The 15,884-nt window shown below is 50.5% G+C and overlaps 1 protein-coding gene across 1 annotated transcript in view; it reads right to left on the reverse strand.

Annotated features, from left to right (window-relative positions):
• PARP12 (poly(ADP-ribose) polymerase family member 12) overlaps positions 1 to 13,600 on the reverse strand; it is a 38,766-nt gene extending 25,166 nt beyond the window's left edge. The window contains exons 1-4 of the mRNA XM_028106269.2: positions 13,199 to 13,600; positions 9,479 to 9,614; positions 6,473 to 6,773; positions 4,738 to 4,839 (exon numbers count right to left, since the gene is read on the reverse strand). Coding sequence (XP_027962070.1) covers positions 4,738 to 4,839; positions 6,473 to 6,773; positions 9,479 to 9,614; positions 13,199 to 13,527 — 868 coding nt within the window. The 5' untranslated portion in view covers positions 13,528 to 13,600. The remainder of the gene's footprint in view (positions 1 to 4,737; positions 4,840 to 6,472; positions 6,774 to 9,478; positions 9,615 to 13,198) is intronic.
• Positions 13,601 to 15,884: the final 2,284 nt, after the last annotated feature.

The following is a 15,884-nucleotide window of genomic DNA, read 5'->3' on the forward strand; positions in this document are numbered from 1 at the left end:
ATTCTCTCCCTCTGCCCCTCCCCCCACTTTTGCACATGCACCTCGCTCTCTAAAATAACTAAATCTTTAAAAATAAATAAACAAATAAAATAATAAAATTGTACGCAGCCTTTCAGGCACATCTCAATGCCACTACTTGCCCACAGACTATACAAAAGTTACCTTGGTTGGGGAGGACCACAGAGGAAGGTGAGCAGGCTGCCTGGGGTTGTCAAAGCCCAGGCCTGAGGCCAGGCAGGCAGGGCAGACAAGAACACCCAGCCAAGAAGACTCAGAGAATAAGAGAAACCCCAAAGGAGGAAATTCCCAAGTTCACCAAGGCTGGGTTCAGCCACTCTGGCCACTCAGGACATCCTGACTTGTCCTGAGTTACAGCATGGACGGCTTACACCAAGCCAGGAGACCTCTTGGACTCTCTACCAGGGGTATGTAAATAGGATGATGATGAAGGGCCCAACCTGGATAGATAAGGCCACAGTCATGGTCCAGAGGTCAACCAAGTAAGATTTCTTGTTCCCTCCCTGAAGGGCACTAAGAAAATGATCAGGGTTAATAATCAGCGTTCAGGAACTGCACCTACAGACCCCGGCTCAGGTGCGTCCCGGACAGCCTGAAGAAAGACTCTCCCCTTAAGAAGGCCCCCTTCAGGGAAAGCACATCACCCACCGCTCTCCAGGCTGGCACTTCCTTGGGAAGGACACAGGGTCCTGGGGCCTCCAGTTCTTAATGTGAGCTCAATGTGGAGCCCACATCACTCACAAGCCAGAAGGTGCCCAAGAAAAGAGGGTGCCATGCAGGCCAACACAGCCATGGTGGCAGGTGAGAGCAGAGTCCCAGCTAATGAGGCCCCTTCTCTCCCGGGTCCTCTTGTCCCTTTTCTCAACTTCTTCTCCTTCGTTTTCATGTTCCCTGCTTTGTTGTGGCATTCTAGAGTCTAGGCTTTCTGGAAGGTGAGTTGCACAAAACAAATTAATTTGGGAAACAAAGTACCACATCCACATACCCTTCCTTCCTACATCACTTGAAAGGACAGGCTGGAGAGAAGAACAAATCCAAAAATGCTGGAAAACAATAAATAGTGCCATCAAAAGACCAGCATCATTGAAGAATTCCTAAAACATGAAGCACACAGAATCAAACTGACAGAGTTAAAGAGAGAGAAACACATGTAAAATATGCAGAAGAGAGCTACTATGGAAGTGGGAAGTATTGGGGGGGGGGATGTCCTTAACAAACTCAGAGTTATATGCAACAAAAAGCAAGAAAGACCCCAGGCCAGTCACAATGAGAATAACTGGGACCCACCCACTTGAGCAGGCAGTCCCTCCCTGCCCTGCTTGTGCCCAGCAACTTGTTCTTTGCCCCAATGAACATATGAGTGTGGAAAGAAGTGCTGGAGAGAAAGAGAAGCCATCAAAACCCACACCCCACTCCAAGGATACAGGCCAGCAGCCCATGCCACCGAGCAAAACATGCTGTCTCTTCCCCACTAAGCCTGGATCAGCATCTGCATCACCAGCAGACCCCAGGATTCTCAAGGATGTCTCCAAGGATGTCTCCAAGAGTAAACCAACGCATGAGGAAAAATACCACGGATGAGAAGCTAACTCACATAGAAGAATCAATACCTAAGGATTAATTATTAGAGTAAACAGATCAAGAACAACAGCTAGACCTAAACATAAAAGTGAAACCTATAAAATTGCTAGGAAAAAAACAACATAGAGCCATTTTCGGGGGCTTGGAACAGGCAAAGATTTTTAGGACACAAGAAACAAACTATAAAAAACAAAGATACTAAAATAGTCATTAATATTGTAACTTTTATTCTTCAAAAGACACCATAAAGAAAATGAACATGAAAGACACAGACTGGGAGAATGTATTTTCAATACCTCTGACAATGACTTGTATAAACAATACTTAAAACCCTCACAACTCAACAATGAGAGATCAAACAATCCAATTAGAAAATGGGCAAAACAGTCACAAAACACCACATATTGTAGGATTCCATTTACATGAAACACCCAAGCAAATCCAGAGAGAGAGGACATAAACCTGTAGTTGCCAGGAGCTGGGGGGCGGGGAGAATGCAGAGGCTGTTAATGGGCACAGCACCTCTTTGGGGCTCACGAAATGACCTAATATTGACTTGATGATAGCTGCACAATTCCGTAACTATGCTAAAAAACATTAAATGGATGAATTGCATGGTATGTGAATTATACTTAATAAGCAGTCATATAAAAAAAATTAGCAAAAAATTTAACCAGATACTTCACAGACGACAAACAAATGGCCAGTAAGTACATGAAAATAAACATGAAATATTATGGAAATGTAAATTAAAACCACAATGAGATATAGCTACTCATTAATTACAACGGCTAAAGTTTAAAAGACTGACAATACCAAGTGTTAACAAAAACACAGAGCAACGAACTCCTGTACATTGCCAGTGGGAAGGTATACCCACTTTGGAAGACAGTGGCAGTTTCTTACAAAGTTAAACACATACCTACATGTTCCAGTAATTCCACATCTAGGCCTTCACTCAAGAGAAGTGAAAACAGAGATCCGCATGAAAACTTGTACATATTTATAAAAGATTTATAAAAGCCAAAAACTTGAAATCCCTCAAATGTTCATCAAACATATGAATGGATAAACAAATCGTAGTCAATCCATGCAACAGAGTACTACTCGGCAATAAAAAAGAGTAAACTACTGATTTGCCAGAGTGGACAAATCACACAAACATGCTAAGTGAGCAAAGACACAGACAGAAGAATACGTGCTGTATGATTCCATTTATATTAAATTCTAGAAAGGGCCAATCTACAGTGACAAAAAGTACATCAGGGACTGCATGGGGTCAGAAAATTGGGGGGTGAGGATTAACTGTAATGGGACAAAGGGACACTTTTAGAATTAGGAAACTGTTCCAATCTATAAATTGTTATTACCAGAACTCAGTGTACACTGAAAAAATTTAAATATTTAAAATTTTACTGTGTGGGGGCGCCTGGGTGGCTCAGTCATTAAGCGTCTGCCTTTGGCTCAGGTCATGATCCCAGAGTCCTGGGATCGAGCCCCCCATGGGGCTCGGCGGGAAGCCTGCTTCTCCCTCTCCCACTCCCCCTGCTTGTGTTCCCTCTCTTGCTGTCTCTCTGTCAAATAAATAAATAAAATCTTTAAAAAAAAATAAAATAAAAATAAAAAAATAAGGGCACCTGGGTGGCTCAGTTGGTTAAGCAACTGCCTTCGGCTCAGGTCATGATCCTGGAGTCCCGGGATCGATTCCCACATCGGGCTTCCTGCTCAGCGGGGAGTCTGCTTCTCCCTCTGACCCTCTTCCCTCTCGTGCTTTCTATCTCTCATTCTCTCTCTCTCTCAAATAAATAAATAAAATCTTTAAAAAAAATAAAAAATAAATAAATAAAAATAAAAAAATAAAATTTTACTTTGTGTAAATTATAGCTCAATAATGTTGATTTTAAAAACATACATGTAGGGGCACCTGGGTGGCTCTGTCGGTTAAGCTTCTGCCTTCGGCTCAAGTCATGATCCCAGCATCCTGGGATGGAGCCCTACATCGGGCTCCGTGCTCAGCAGGGAGCCTGCTTCTCCCTCTCCCTCTGCCTGCCTGTCTGCCTACTTGTGATCTCTCTCTGTCAAATAAATTCTTAAAAAAAAAAAAAAAAAAACAACATACATGTATATATGACATACATATATGCTTGAGATAGCATTCCAGCTTCCAGGAACCGAGGTATGGAAATACACATGCGTACTCAGATGCTCAGTGGAATATCACTCTAACTGGATACTACAGTTTTTAAAAATAAGGTGGACTTACACATACTAAGGTGGAAAAGAAATCCCCAAGACACAATGTTAAGTAAAGGAAGCATGTTAAGGAGTACCTATCACATGTACCCATCTGTTGAAAAATATGCAAAACAAGCATCATGACCACACAGCACATGTTTACCTTTGGGAAAGGCTGAAGGAGGACTTCAGACTTTACTCTGTATTACTGGACTCTTTTACAAAGTGAAAGTAGTCCTGAATTGCTTGGGTGGCTTTTAAAGACTGAAAACGAAACAAGAAGTTTGGTGGTTGTTTTTTTAAGAGTCACCAAATTTGAGAAGGAAGCTTTCTTCAGTCAAAGCCCAGGACAGCAAGAAGAAGAAAACAAAGGTCTGGTGAAAATACAGACACACATGTACACATAAGAATTGCTACTTCTGATAAAAGAGGGACCATGGAGAGAAACTCCCAACTTAAGTTCTTGTTCCCCAAGAGCACACAGGGGCATCTCCTCCTCGGGGAGGGCCTTCCGGGTTTCTGAGGCATTTCTAAGTCTACAACTACCCTTTAGGAGGGACACTCATATTTGTTCCCACTAGACTGGGCATCCATGCAGGTCTGTGACCTCATGCAAAGTGATCGAGGGTCAACACTTGATCCTCGCTGCATGAATCAGGTATGTTCCCAAAAACTCACCTATAGTCTAATTTCCAGAAATTAAATTCTTACCATCTTCAACTCCCCAACAAAATTGCTTCAGAACTGGTTTGGCAGAAATGCCACCCCAGCTCACAATTAAGAAGGCCCTACCCCTCTCAGAACGGGGGAGAAGACCTTGAAGGGTGGCCTTAGGGCAGAACTCTTGAAATGAGAAGCAGTTGTCCTGCCTGCAAGTCGATGAAGGGGCTTCCTCTGACTTACCTTGAAAGCTACAACTTTTCCGGATGTGGTACAAGCAGATCTGATCACTCTCCTCTTGGTTAGCTGTGTTTGGGGACACAGAACCTGAACTATCTCTTCTTTCTACAAAGAAACACCACAAAGACGTATCAGCATCCATCAAAGCTTCTGATGTGGAGTCAGCGTAGTTCAAGATACAAAGGAGAGAAAAGAGAATTCATTTCTCTGCAGAAGACAAAAGTGGGCAAGGCAATCCTACAAAATCCTATGATGTTCAGGATGAAATTACCCTCAGACATGTAAGTGGACCCTCTGCTTTTTAGGGAGGAGCCGGGGAGCCCAATACCACACGGCTGCTTTCCTAATCCGGGATGCTGTGGAGGGACCCTTTTTTCTCAGCTCTGGCTATGCTCCTAATCTTAAAATGAAACCTGCTGAAATAACTTTACGTTAATTATAACAATTTTAATATAAAACAGGCATGGAGGTGATTTCAAAATTTCTCTCTCCTAGTAGTGCTCTAATGAGACTTCACCTAACAATTACATTTACCACCACCCCCCCCACCATACAAGCACATAAAACTCATTTGTACACCTTCAGTATTCAGTATCACCTGTTATTTTGTTATTCATTTTCCTTTTTGTTTTTATAGGCCCCTCAAGACACCCACAGGGTTGGACTCAAAACCCACACCTTTGGAGCCTTTGAGGTCACTGCCCTTGCTCCCCAAGTACAGGTAGTTTTCCCTCCCTTTCTAAGGCCATAATCCAATTGACACTCTTAAAGATATATTTAAAGCAAAACCTGTCTGCCTCAAGCTTCCCGCTATTGAAAGAAATTAACCCAAAATAACTGAAGAAAATGTAAAGAAAAAAAACACATATGGCAAGGACAATTTTTAAATATAATAATCAGGTAAGATTAGAGTGTTAAGTTTGTTTGCTGGTAGTCCTAGCACTCACCTGATATTTTAGGAAGTGGTCTAATAAAAATCCTAAATAACCCCTATTAAAGGTCTATTAAAATCCTACAGCCAACAAATCGTTGATTGTACATTCGGGGAGGGGGGGCCAGGGGAAGCCCTGCGTCCCAGTCTTCAATGTATAACCAGGGCCCAGGCCGGTGGCTAGCACGTGGCAAGCACACAAATTTGTTAACCGAAAGAATGGATAACCAGAATGGCCAGCCAACAGCTGATACTGTGAAATTCAAAGGACCCCAATGTGTCATAACTTCTCCAATGGACTACATTATTAATTTCCCACATAATAGGTAAAGAAATGCTTACTTAATAAGCAATCTCTGCTCAAAATTTCCCCATTTGCCTGTCACTAAACCTGATATTCCTTAAAAAAAAAAAAGAAAAAAAAAAGATTCTAGACTCTTGATCATTCAACAAATGCCTGAGTGCCCACTGTGGGCCAGGCACTGTCTAGGTGCTGGAGAGGAGTAGTGAACTAAGCAAATACAGGGACTAAAAAATTCCCTTTATTCATGTCAAGAAGAGAGCTGAAATTAAAATAGCCTTCATTCACTGCAGATCAGACCTGTCAGGAATTCATTCACAGTCAACATGAATTGGCATTTGTCTAGAATATCTTGCTTGTTCATGGCTATGATTTCAAGTCATCTTCATAACACCCACTAGCTGGGAAGGAATGACCAACTGCGCTTTACTAAAAGCAGCACAGACTTGCCCGAGGTCACACATTCCATTAATGTGGAATCCAAGCGCCCCAGTCCAGAGCCTTACCAGAAGTCCCCTGTGGGCCCGGGGTAGAAGGGTGCCCTCTGCTGGGGGTGGAGTTCTTATTCTTGATGTCATGAGCATTTCTATAAATGGAAGGCAGCCTGCTCACCAGATCTGAGCTCATGCCCAACTTCTCCAGTTTTTCCAGATTCTCAGCATTAGAGATATCATGTGATCTCTTACAGCTAGTGCCAAACTTGCATTCACCCTGTAAAAAATACTGGCAAATATGGAGTTTGATACACTGCTTTTGAAAGGAACAAGAGCCGTAGGGTCCATCTCCTTTGTTATAATGAAGGCAGATCTGTTGACAGAAAAGGAGAAAACACCAGCTTAGGAAGGCCTCACAGGACACCACCCTCCCTCCTGACCAGCGCACGGTCACAAGAGGTTCCTCTAAAGACCTAGCCAAAGCTGTGATTCTGTCATCCTCCCAAGTCACAGAGCTATGAGAACATCCCCCACTCTAGATGGACGGCCACTAATGTATGCCCTTGGATAAAATGGGAACTGGGTAGACAGCAGAATGTACAGAATAAGCCCTTCCACTGGGAAAATCCAAAGAACTTCCAACTGATCAGAGCTGTTCCCTTCAAAGGAGACATTTCAATGTAACTCATATAGCAGCATGCTAACAACCCTCATACTCCACCTACAACCTTCCCCCATTGACTCACCAACACTCTCTAAGCCAGGCCTCATCTCACCATCTTCTTTTTTCTGAAATTCAGGGTCCAAGAGGCTCTGAGTGTTTAAAGCGTCTTAGAGAAGGCCAAATACAGTCCTTTCATTTCTCAGGAGCAAACAGAAATTCAGAGAAGTTCACCGGCTTGCCCTAGGTCACACAGCTATCTACATTTGGCATGTACAAGGTCTGCTGAATTGGTCTGTTGGTAAAGCTGGGACTTGAACTTCAACCAACTGCTCCTTCTCTACATTCCAAACTCCTGGAGATGACAACAGGCCAGAGACCACCAAGGGCCTACCTATGCAATTCACAGGCATTACACTGAATAAGAGGTAGAAATGCAGCAGAGGGCTGCAGAACCCAGACTTAAATCAGTAGGAACTCCACTCTGGGGATGGAAGCCCCAAGGGAAAAGGCCCTAACAATGATTTTGCCACTTACAAGATGCCTGACCTTAGGCAGGCCATTCACTAGCTCTGAGTTACAGCTTTTTAATCCCTGAAATGGGAATAATGCCACCTACATCACTGGGCTATCATGAGGATTAGATGGGAAATGCACAAAGTGGCTAATACAAATGTCTTGGAACATAGCAGGTGCTCCATTCATGGCAGTAGCCCCCGACTGCTCATCTGATGAGGTGACTAGCCTGACAGCAGAAGGCCTGGCAGGAAAGCTGCACTGGGTCCGAATTTATGGTCACAACTCCCAGTTGCTGGCACTGTGTTCTGAAGCAACCTGCACACCCAAGTACACAAGAGGCTACACACTCCAGACTGGTCACTTTCTGATTCATTTTTCATACTGACAAGATGATCTCTCCAAAACATTAATGCCCACTCTCCAAACACAACCCCCCGCCCCAACTCCTCCCCATGATACTGAAGGCTGCATGGATGAGTCTCCACTCACCCATTTCTCCTCCTTCCCTCTCCCATCCTAAATCCAAGTTGTGCTGTCCTACATGCTGTTCCCTGACCATGCCAGTTCCATCCTCTCTGTGCCCCCTTCTTCCCAGACCTTCATCCTTCATGCATCCTTCAGCATTCAGAGCACGCACCATCTACCCAGGACGCCTTCCCAGGCGCCCCAACTGTGCCCCAGAGACCAGAGTGCTGACTTCTACTGCAGCATCTACAACAGCACCTTGCAATCACATGTTGATTTGTCTGTCTCACCCAGTAAATGCGCCTCCTGGAAGGGCAGTACAGGGTCTTTTCTCTCCTTTACACCAGTACCTAACCCACAGTGGATAGTCAATAAAAGGTTAGCTGAATTAAATCAATACTAATTTTCAAAAGGCAAAAGGAAAAAGTTAATACCTATTATGTGCCAATCACTAAGCCATGTAGCACCTTTCTCAAATGGGTGGTTTTAATTGACTAATATGGAAGCGTCTTCATTAAAACAGGTCAATCTAATCTCTGTAGCCTTACCCCAGAAACAGTGCCAGAGCATCCCACAAACCTGTGATGGCCACAGGACACACCACTCAGATCTGCCACTGCCCTCGGGAGCCACCACCTTATTCACACAGAGACCATGCTCCCATAGGCTGCTGCCAGGCAACGATGAGCTACTTTAGCTCAGAACTTCCTGCTGGCCAGGCAGAAGCTCTCTTGAATTGTGCTACAGTCAGGCTCTCTTCCTACCCAGGCCTCTTCCTTTCCCCAATCCTGCCACATCACTGCCCAGAGTCCCCACCTGCTCCCTCTCCACTTAATCTCTTGCACTTTGATCCCATCTTGGTGTCTGCTTCTCAGAGGACCCAAACTAGTACACAGTCATTGCAGCGAGATTTGGGTAACATCTGAAATGCATTACGAGAATCCACATCAACAAAAGTTCAAAATTCCCTGGGTGCAACTGACTCAGTAGAGAGAGCATCATCTGCCTGTCAGCATCTCTTAAAAGTTTCCTCACAGACAGACCCCCTGGGTCTGGCAATAACACGTGGTTCCAAGTCCTGCTAGATGAGGAGGAGCCGGCTGGAGTCTCTCTCATCCCCTCATCCCTATGTAAGGAATATCCTGCTGCAGCCACCGGCCAGACTCCCCCAACCTCAAAGAAGCCCAGCAACAGAGGTGCCAGCCCAAATGCAATAGAAGGAAAGGCGGCTTCTAGACAGGCCAAGTTCGGCCCACGGTCACAGGTATAAAAATCAGCAGAGCCACGAATGCAATCTAGGTCTCCTCCAAGCAGATCCCAGTGGTCACTATGGGGTCCTTGGCTTCTCTTCTGCCGTAATTATTTCCTATCTTCCAACCTCCTGGCTTCTCCCCCATCACTTACACACATACACACCCCCTCCTGGAACTCACCTCTGGCAAAAGCCAGGGGTCATTCTGAAACAAAAGCTGGCAGAGCTCATTGTAGCTGAGGTGGTCAACACCGTGAGTTCTCAGCACACTCAGGTTGTGATCTGTCGTCAAGCTGTGACTGTTTCTACAGTTCTTCCTGCAAAGAAGCAGAGCTGGTGTCACAGTTCAACTGCGCCTCCCCAAAATTCTTATGTTGAAGTTCTAACCCCCCAGTGACTGTATTTGGAGATAGTTTATAAAGAGGTAATCAATGGGGTGCCCGGGTGGCTCAGTTGGCTAAGTGTCTGCCTTCGGCTTAGGTCATTATCTCAGGGTCCTGGGGCCGAGCCCCAAGTCAAGCTCCCTGCTCAGCGGGGAGTCTGCTTCTCCCTTTCCTCTGCCCTTCCCCTCTGCTTGTACTCTCTCAAATAAATAAAAATCTTTTAAAAAGTTAAAAAAATCAAGTTAAAAAGAGGTTGTTGGGGTGGAGGACCTAATCCAATCTGACTGAAGTTTTTCTAAGATGAAATAAAATCACAGATTCACACATGTAAGGACACAGGACGAAGATACCATCTGCAAGCCAAGGAGAGAGGCCTCAGAAAGAAATCAATCCTGCCTTGATCTTAGACCTCCAGCCTTGAGAATTGTGAGAAGTTTCTATCTACGCCCCCAGTCTGTGGTACTTTGCTATGGCTGCCTGAACAAACTCATACAACTCGTAAAATCAGTCTTTAATTTTTCAGAACAGTTCCTGACATTGCTTAGCAGCACCAGAGAAAAATCAGCATGTTTATACAATGAGAAAACAAAGGAAGAGATAGTACCTTTCGAGTTCTAGGGACCAGGACAGCACCTCTTATCAGAGTCTGGTAAGAATGACAGGGCCATTCCCCAAACAAGAGTCACAGCATGCCAGTCAGTGGGCACTTAGCAGACACTTAAACAATGGCTGAATGAATGAGTGTGGACACCTATGGTTAAAGGTGTATGTACACTCACTCGTGCCTTGAGGCCCAGCCCTTTTCTCTGCTTCCCTCCTCTATTCTTTCCATTAAGAAGCCCCTGTTGAACATTCACTGTGAGTCAGGCACTGGCACCACGCCCTGATGATCCAAAGTCTTAAATGATCACCCAGGTCACCAGGACCCGGAAGAGTTAGGCAAATATCATTTGCTTTACTCAGACACTGCCAAACCTCAAAGGTCATGCTTATTATAAGCATTGCAAAAGAAAGCCGAACCCCTGGTTGACTCCCCCAAGCCAGCACCTTCCATAGGCTCCCCCATGTCAGTAAAAGACAACTTCCCTCTTCCACTGCACAGCCCAACAACCGTGGAGTCATGTGGACTCTTCCCCTTTTCCACTCTAATGGAAATGACAGATACGGAGAGGATTCTAAAATGGCTAGGCAAGTGCAAGGTCAGCCGTGCTCAGAATATATCAGTGCAGACAGAAGGGGGACCTCCTGAGCCTGAGAGAAGTAAAGAAGCAATCAAGGGACAGTGCCTGGAAGGTGTCAAGCCTGGGCCAAATATTTAGGTTGAGGAACCAAGCAAGGAGAGAAAAGAAAACCATTCTAGGCAAACTTGGTGTCACCAAGATTACAATGACGAGGATGGTGACAACAGCTGCTAAAACTTGTTGAGCATTTATCACAAACAAGGGATTACGTGAAGGTTTTATAAGTCATATAGTCCTCAACAAGCCCATGAGGTGAGTTAGATATTATCCTCATTTTGCAGATGAGGGAACTGAGGCTTGGATATAAAGTTGCTTGCCCAAGATCATGGAGCTAGAAAGGAGCAGAGCCAGGGTTGAAACAAGGTAGGCTGGTCTTGGCGTTGTGCTCTTAACCACCATGCTCACTGCCCCTAAGCACAGGACAGAAGTCAGGGGCTTGGAACCCTTCCCAGCTGTCACCAATGAGCAAAAACAGGAGCCATGATCTGTTTCTGGAACAGCTGACCCTGTGGTTCAGGAAGACAAGCAGAGTAATAGGGAAAGCATTGAAACGGCAGCCTACCACACCCACTCTCCCTTCTGTGACCCAAAAGCAGTCAGGGAAGGAAGGTTCAAGAAACCATCCTAGGTGAACCAGAAGGAAAATGGAACCGAGAAGAATGAAAAGGAAAGCTCAGAATCATGTAGGCCAGCAGGTATCAGACTTCCAGATTTCCAAGACAAATACGACCCAACCCCAAATTTTGGGAACTGGCTGGAGAACAGGGCTGCTGTCTTTATTTTGCCAAATACCGACATTAACAAGATCCATCAGTTATCCCCATCATTCAATCCAACTATCCACTTATCATGTCCACATTCTTCTCCAGATGCTGCTCCTCATTCTCCCCTGAGGTGACACTTCTGCACCAGCTCCTGAGGGCCCAGTTTCCCCGAGGTTCCACCCTCAGCCTCCACCTCAAATCCGGCCTGCTCCTGGGGCTGCAGCGTTGGCCCACTACACCAACCACTGACTCCCAAACCAGCGCCTGGGACCCTGGCCGTGCTCCCCGGCTGCAGACTTGGCTAGCTGTCCCTGGGCACACTTCTGCTCTCTTGGCCAATAAGAAAGAAAAGGAAGAAATCATCCTTCAGTCGATAAGAAGAAGAAGAAAAAAAAAAAGTATGCGTCCTCTCTCAGTCAACAGTAAGAAAACAGCCATCACCTCTCTCCCATCCTGTCACCGCACTCACACCAACTTCCTGTCTCTCAAATTTCTCACAAACACATCCCTCCCTCCTAAGCCTTAGCTGGGCCTTGGAATATTCTAATCAAGCTATTTCTCAGCAGCTGCCTCCCGGGGGGGGGGGGGGGGGGGCACATTTCCCACTCCCACCCCCTTGCATCTAGGCATGAGGGGGGTCATGAGACATCTCGTGGTCCAGGGGATGTGTGGAAAGATACCTACCACGTCCAGACCCGGCCCATAGAAACCTCCCAACCCTCTACCGCCCACCTCCACCCGCTCCCTGTAACCTGACACCCAGAATGGCCGCAAGAGCCGCGGCCTGAGGAGGCTGAGTCTAGGTCAGCCAACCTGGGCCCCTGAAGGACTGCGTGGATCGAGACCCCGACCTCATGCCGACTAGTGGACCTGACGTGAGCAAGAAGCAACATCTACTGTGTTAAGCCAGGCGGGGGAAGGAAAAAAAAAAAAGAAAAGAAAAGAAAGGGAGGGAGGAGAGAGAGGGGGGAAAAAAGTCAAGAAAAAAGGAGCCAATTCTTCTACACAAATGGACTAGCTTCTGAACAGGAGCACGCGTTTTCTTCCAAATGCTACAGAAGCCACCGCCAGCTTGTAAGCAAGTGAGCAAGAGTGGAGACAGGTTTTAAGATTCCTTGGCTGCCGGGCGGAGAAAGCCCTCGGCTGTGTGGCCCTCAGACTTCGCTCTGGAGAGCGGGGCCTCGTGGAGCGCCAGAAGCCAGCCGCGGCCAATTTTCCTCTGGAGAGCCCCCCACCCCCGCCACAGCCCGGGGTGTCCCACCCGCTACCGCGCTCCAAGTCACTCTCTGAGGCTGCGGGGGGGGGGAGGGGCACCGTAAACCCCGAGTCGCTCACACAGCGCCCGGTATTCAGTAGGTGCTCAATAAACGTTCGCTGACGAGAACTAAGGCGGAGAGGCCGGGGAACGGCCCCCTACTGTTGTCCCCACACTTTAAGGGGGGGCCCAAAGCGGCCTGGGAGGGCAGGGCCCCCCGTCCCGGGCCCGCCGTCGGGCTCCTGGAGCGGCGCTTACCCGGCCCTCATGAACTTGCAGGCCCCGTAGACCAAGAACTTGCAGAGGTGCAGCTGCGCGCACAGCCCCACGCAGCCGGCCTTGGAGCTCTGGTGCACGCGGCACAGGCGCAGCGCCGAGACGGCCAGCACGACGCGCTTGGCCGCCACCACGCCGCCCGCGCCCGCCCGCGTCGCCACCGCGAAGCGGCCGCGCTCCCGCAGCAGCCGCTCCAGCGCGTCGGCGCCGACGCCCTCCAGCAAGCGGCGCCGCAGCTCCTCCAGCTCCAAGGCGCCCCCGGCCGCGCACAGCACCTGGGTCACCTCGCCGAGGACGGCGGCCTGGGCCATGGCCGCGGCGGCGGGGGCGTACTGCCTGTCGGAGCGCGGCTGACCGGACGCCGGCGGCGGCCGACGCGGGCTGGGCGGGCGGCTCCCGCGGGGTGCAGACGCCAGCTGGAAGCGAAAGCGAAAGCGCCCCGGGGCCCGAGAAAACGGAACCCGTGCCGCCTCACCACGCCCACCGGCCCGCAGCTGAGGGGGCTCGGCGCCTTCCGGCCTCAGGGCCCTCAGCTGTGCGCGGCCGCCGGGCCCCGCCGCCGGGCTCCGGGGCCCGCTCCTCCGCTCCGTCGGCAGCCGGGGCGGGGGGCGGGAGGAGGGAGGGGGTGATGTGGGGACCCCGAGAGTGGGTCTCCCGCGCTTGAAAGAGAAGCAGGCACGTCCTTCGGGGCAGCGCCTCGCGGCTCTCGAAGAGCCTTCGCCTAGTGGACGGGGGCGGAGACGCCCGGGCCGTGCGCAGCTCGCGCTGAAGCCCCGAGCGTTTGGAAATCGCGCGCCCGCCAGACCCCAGTGCCTCTCCGCCCGCGCGTTGGCGGAGCCGGCCGAGCCGCCCGTCCCCCTGGCGACCGAGCCGGGCCGCCCCGACGGCTCCCGACGACGCGGGGTGGGGGGTGCGGGGGCCATGGGCGTGGTCTCTCTTACACACACACACACACACACACACACGTGACAGCAATCACGACGAGGGGTGCGGGGGCCACGGGCCGGGTCTCACACACACGCGCGCGCGACAGCAATCACGACGAGGGGGGGTGCGGGGACCACGGGCCGGGTCTCCCTCTCTCACACACACACACACACGACAGCAATCACGGCTCCCAACGACGCCCGGTGGGGGGTGCGGGGGCCACGGGCCGGGTCTCTCTCTCTCTCTCTCTCACACACACATACACACACACACACACGACGCGGGGTGGGGGGGGTGTCGGGGCCACGGGCCGGGTCTCTCTCTCTCTCTCTCTCACACACACACACACACACACACACACACGACGCGCGGTGGGGGGTGCGGGGGCCACGGGCCGGGTCTCTCTCTCTCTCTCACACTCACACACACGACGCGGGGTGGGGGGGTGTGGGGGCCACGGGCCGGGTCTCTCTCTCTCTCACACACACACACACACACACACACACACACGACGCGCGGTGGGGGGTGCGGGGGCCACGGGCCGGGTCTCTCACACACACACACACACACACACGACGCGCGGTGGGGGGTGCGGGGGCCACGGGCCGGGTCTCTCTCACACACACACACACACACACATACACATACACACGACGCGGGGTGGGGGGGGTGTCGGGGCCACGGGCCGGGTCTCTCTCTCTCTCTCACACACACACACACACACGACGCGCGGTGGGGGGTGCGGGGGCCACGGGCCGGGTCTCACACACACACGACGCGCGGTGGGGGGGTGCGGGGGCCACGGGCCGGGTCTCTCTCTCTCTCTCTCACACACACACACACACACACACGACGCGGGGTGGGGGGGGTGTCGGGGCCACGGGCCGGGTCTCTCTCTCTCTCTCTCTCACACACACACACACACACACACACACACACGACGCGCGGTGGGGGGTGCGGGGGCCACGGGCCGGGTCTCTCTCTCTCTCTCACACTCACACACACGACGCGGGGTGGGGGGGTGTGGGGGCCACGGGCCGGGTCTCTCTCTCTCTCACACACACACACACACACACACACACACACGACGCGCGGTGGGGGGTGCGGGGGCCACGGGCCGGGTCTCTCACACACACACACACACACACACGACGCGCGGTGGGGGGTGCGGGGGCCACGGGCCGGGTCTCTCTCACACACACACACACACACACATACACATACACACGACGCGGGGTGGGGGGGGTGTCGGGGCCACGGGCCGGGTCTCTCTCTCTCTCTCACACACACACACACACACGACGCGCGGTGGGGGGTGCGGGGGCCACGGGCCGGGTCTCACACACACACGACGCGCGGTGGGGGGGTGCGGGGGCCACGGGCCGGGTCTCTCTCTCTCTCTCTCACACACACACACACACACACACACACACACGACGCGGGGTGGGGGGGTGCGGGGGCCACGGGCCGGGTCTCTCTCTCTCTCTCTCACACACACACACACACACACACACGACGCGGGGTGGGTGGTGCGGGGGCCACGGGCCGGGTCTCTCTCTCTCTCTCTCACACACACACACACACACACACGACGCGGGGTGGGGGGGTGTGGGGGCCACGGGCGGGGTCTCTCTCTCTCTCTCTCTCTCTCTCACACACACACACACACACACACACACACGACGCGGGGTGGGGGGGTGTGGGGGCCACGGGCGGGGTCTCTCTCTCTCTCTCTCTCTCT

Source organism: Eumetopias jubatus, unplaced genomic scaffold, assembly GCF_037043125.1.
Source record: "Eumetopias jubatus isolate StellerSeaLion01/CBP00866 unplaced genomic scaffold, mEumJub1_p1.0 scaffold_14, whole genome shotgun sequence".
NCBI lineage: Eukaryota > Metazoa > Chordata > Mammalia > Carnivora > Otariidae > Eumetopias > Eumetopias jubatus.